The 4365-nt window shown below is 47.8% G+C and overlaps 1 protein-coding gene across 1 annotated transcript; it reads left to right on the top strand.

Annotated features, from left to right (window-relative positions):
* The first annotated feature begins 532 nt into the window (after nt 1-532).
* LOC149203295 (uncharacterized) lies at nt 533-1258 on the top strand. Its single transcript, XM_089401821.1, has one exon. The coding sequence runs from the start codon at nt 533-535 to the stop codon at nt 1256-1258; it is 726 nt and encodes a 241-aa protein (XP_089257947.1).
* The last annotated feature ends 3107 nt before the right edge of the window (nt 1259-4365 follow it).

Raw genomic sequence — 4365 nt, 5'->3', positions numbered from 1 at the left:
TGGTAGTTCCAAGAACATGGATGGGGCGGACAAATCGATGGACCCTCATTTCCACGAGGTCAACAGGACTTCTCACCGCACCGTGTCAAACCCGGGTCATTTCGCTGCTCCTCGGTGACCTTTGGCATCCTCCAACTCTGCTCAAGATCGGTGACCTTCAACTGTGCCCCATTCCTACCCTGTTCACCTCGAATACATTCCTGGGCTGGACTGCCCCCCACTCTCCCCTGCGACCCTGAACCTGTTAGGTTCCTGCTTGCAAGCCTTGCCATCCTTTGATGCACCTCTCCCACAGATACCCCACATCTCCACCCTGCTTGGTTGCACGCCCATATCTATTTTGTCACCTGAAACCCTTCCCACAAACCCTCATCCCTCTAGTAGCCCATGAAACCCCATCACTCCTAACCCTAACCCTAGCACTCCCATCCGCTCCAGATGCTTTAGCTCCCCAATCCCTACCCCCAAATCTACCCCATCCACCCCGCAGACAGTGAACCAAGGAATTTGCGGATTGCTAAAGGATTACCCGATGGCCAGACGCTCAAACAAGCAAAAAAAGGGTAGGTGTCTTAGGGCTGGAGACAGAGACATAAAGCTCGCCCTGGGTGAGGATCTCACGATGGGAGAGGTGGACAATACCGCCAAGAAGGTTTTGGTAGGACGCGTTTGTGGGAGGAATTACACTGTAGAATGGCTACGACTCTGGACTGAGGAAATCTGGGGCTCCCTCCTTAAATATCTGCCTATCATCCATGTTCTGGCAAGGGGATGGTTTTCCCTTCGATTCCACCAAGAGGAATACACAGATTGGATCCTTTCCAAATTCTGGCACATTGAAATGGCGCCAGTATTGCTGAAGCGATGGGATCCCTTGTTTGATCCTGAGAGAGAACAGTTGGGGGTGGGTCCTATCTGGGTTCGGCTGCCGGGTCTCCCACTGCAATACTGGACCCCTACAATCTTCAAGCGAATTGGGGACGCCTTGGGAACCTACCTGGATCATGATCAATCCTTCGAATTGACCGGGATCATGACCATGGCCCGAATACTGGTGCACTTGGATACTAGGGCCGGGCTGGAGGATAAGATCACCCTGCTCTGGCAACATTTCACTCGCAGGAAAAACCTTGACTATGAGGGTGTGCCTTTCCAGTGCAGACGCTGCCACAAGGTCGAACACCTCTTCAAAGATTGTCCCATGCTCACGACTTCGGCTACTGCAACTAAGGGTTTGGTGCATAGGCTATCAGAATAGCCGATGGTGAACGTGCTACCCCCATATTTGGATCGTACAAAGGAAGATGTTGGGAACACTGCTCAAACCTCTAGTGCCTCCTAGATGCCGCCTCCATCTCCTCCTAAGACCAGATCCAGATCTGCAGCGGAAGCCGCTCCTAATTCGGGTATTGTCTCTGCTCCCTGCTCCTCTGTCTTGCATTTAAATCATTTCTCAGTCTCTGTGGTATCGTCTGCTCCTTCCACATGTTTAAATATTGCTCCCATTACTTGCTCTATTATACCACTGCAGCCTTTACTCTCCACTACCCCACCATTGATTTCTGGTCTGGACGATCCCCCATTGTCATCTGAGCACACACCCTCGGGCCTTCATGCCTATAACCTCTGACCCCGTAGGAAATCCACCCCCGATACTCTGGGCCTGGGTATCACCCTCGTCTCATCTGACCATAAGCCTACTAGAGGGAGACCCTCCAAATTAGCCAAAGCAATTAAAATTGTAGGGGATGACATTGCGCAGGGTTGTCAAAACACCATTGATTGGGTGCTTAGAGCAGCAGACACCCCAACCAATATTTCCCGATGAAATGGCTCTGCTTTAATTGCAGGGGCTTGGCCAGCCCTAAAAAAAACTGGCCCTCAAGAGACTCTTGAGCTGCAAGCCCTGTGATATAATCTTCCTACAGGAAACTTTGGGGCCTTCAAAACAGATTGTAAAAGCCCTCCTGGGCATCATGCCAGGATGGCACTTTCAAGCTATGGATGTTGCTGGAAGATCAGGGGGACTCTCCCTTGGGATAAATCCTCGTACCATTAGGGTGATTGCTTCATGGGGTGGTCTCAGTTTCCTTGGTATGGATCTCTTCTTAGCAGTTTTGGGAAAACAGATCCATATTATAAATATATATGCCCCCTATCAAAATAGGTTGGACTTCTGGAAGCTATTTCTGGATAACCCGATGATCAATTCCTCAACTATTCTGGGGGGTGACCTTAACTTCTCCATTGATCATGAAGAATCCTGGGGCCATCACTCACAACTTGATCCACTCTCGGATCAGCTGAGCTCTCTACTAGATCAGCATGGCCTCATTGACGTACCTATGAATAAGAAGATGCCTACTTGGCATAACAGAAGAATAGGTGAGGCAGCTTTAGGGAGAAGACTGGACCGGTTCCTTATCCATGAAGACCTGTTGATGACTCTCACCAACTTCAGACAATGGGTGGGCTCAGGAGGCATATCTGATCACTCTCCAATATATTTGGAATTGGTAGGATCCACAGCCAAACCACGAGCCCCTTACAAGTTCAACTCGACCTGGCTAAAGGACCCAGACTACCTCAAGATGGTCACAGATTACTGGAAATCCCATCCCCTTACAATTGAGAGGTGGAAGGTTGTAGGTTTCTACAATAACTTGTACCACCTCAAGCGACTCTCGATTGATTGGGCCAAAAAGAAGAAAGCCAGGGAGGACCTTGTCATATCTGATTTAGAATCCCAGATAGCCAATCTAATGGATGAACATGGCAGGGGCTACAACTCTATTGAGTCAAAAGTGCAGCTAGTAGAGATGGAAGCCCAAAGATCTAAGATCTTACTGGCCCGGGAAGAAACTTGGCGACTTAGAAGCAGGGCCATCTGGTTACAAGCGAGGGATGGCAACACTAAATTCTTCCACAAATTTTCAAATGGAAGAAAAGCCAGCAATACGATATGGCAGCTTCCCTCGGATCAGGGATCGTCGGCAAACACTCATGCTCTGCTTTCACAATTAGGCATTTCTCACTTCAAACAGTTGTTCAAAGCCCCTCCAGATGCTACACTACCTGATATTATCTGTATTGCTGGGCACTTCCCCAGATTCGTGGATCCTAAGAGACTGGAGGACCTCAATAAACCTGTCTCCTTGGGGGAATTGGAGAGCACCCTGAAATGGTTCAAAAGAGATAGAAGCCCAGGTCCGGATGGTTGGCCTGTGGAGTTCTACCTTACCTTTTTTGACATTCTTGGACCTAACCTTCTAGCAGTTGTGGAAGAAATTCACGCCTAGGGTAGACTACATGATCCCATAATTCCACATTCATAGCCCTTATCCCCAAATTGGACTCTCCTCTATCCTTTAATGACTTTCGTCCTATATCCCTCTGCAATTGCCTCTATAAAATCATTGCCAAGATCATAGTTAATTGTATCAAACCTATTCTATCGGAGCATATCTCCCCGGAATAGTTTTCCTTTTTACAAAACCAGAAAATTCATGAGGCCATAGGCACGGTGCAACAGGCCCTCCACTCCATCAAGTTGAAGAACCTTAAAGGAATGATGCTCAAAATTGATCTCTCAAAGGCTTTTGATAGGGTCAGCTGGCTATATCTCCGGATGTTACTCACCCACCTGGGGTTCCCTCCAGTTTTCATCAGATGGATCATGTGTTGTATTACTTCAGTCTCCTTTGCTATATTAATCAATGGATCGGTCTCCCACACCTTCCGGGCTGAGAGGGGACTCAAACAAGGATGTCCCCTTTCCCCCCTACTCTTCCTCTTGGTTATGGAAGGCCTCAGCAGAAGGATTGCCTCGGAGAAGAATGAAGGGAACCTCAAGGGACTAAGGATAACAGACCAATGCTCACTGTCTCACCTCCTCTTTGTTGATGACATCCTCATTTTTTTGGATGGAGGCATACAGGACATAATTACCTTCACAGGGATACTAAGGCTTTTCAGCTCAGCCACTGGGATGGAGTTTAACCAGGTTAAATCCACCATAACCCTGTCAAGATGTACTCAACAAGAATCCAATCTTGCTCTCCAAAACTTCCCCTTTCAAATTCAGGCCCTCAAGGATGGGTTGAAGTACCTGGGATTTAAGATAAAACGGATGGATACAAAATAGCAGACTGGACTTGGTTGATCACAAGGATAGAAAGAAGACTAAATCTATGGAGCCACAGGTTACTATCCAGGGCAAGAAGATTGGTGCTTATTAAATCTGTCCTCGAAGCCACACTGGTTTATTGGATGTCCCTGGCCTGGATTCCACAAGGAATTATACAAAGGATTCAGAGAATATGCTGCAACTTCTTATGGAAAGGAATAAAGAGGGGAAGCTATATG

Source organism: Pinus tabuliformis, chromosome 2_1 (genome assembly GCF_031772625.1).
Source record: "Pinus tabuliformis cultivar Carrire ecotype Pingquan chromosome 2_1, CPIR1, whole genome shotgun sequence".
In the NCBI taxonomy this organism is placed as follows: Eukaryota; Viridiplantae; Streptophyta; class Pinopsida; order Pinales; family Pinaceae; genus Pinus; species Pinus tabuliformis.
This window is presented reverse-complemented; position numbering and strand designations above follow the sequence as displayed.

Excerpts from the sequence above, each read along its gene's own strand:
- LOC149203295 (XM_089401821.1), top strand. The coding sequence starts at position 533 with ATGGCCAGACGCTCAAACAAGCAAAAAAAGGGTAGGTGTCTTAGGGCT.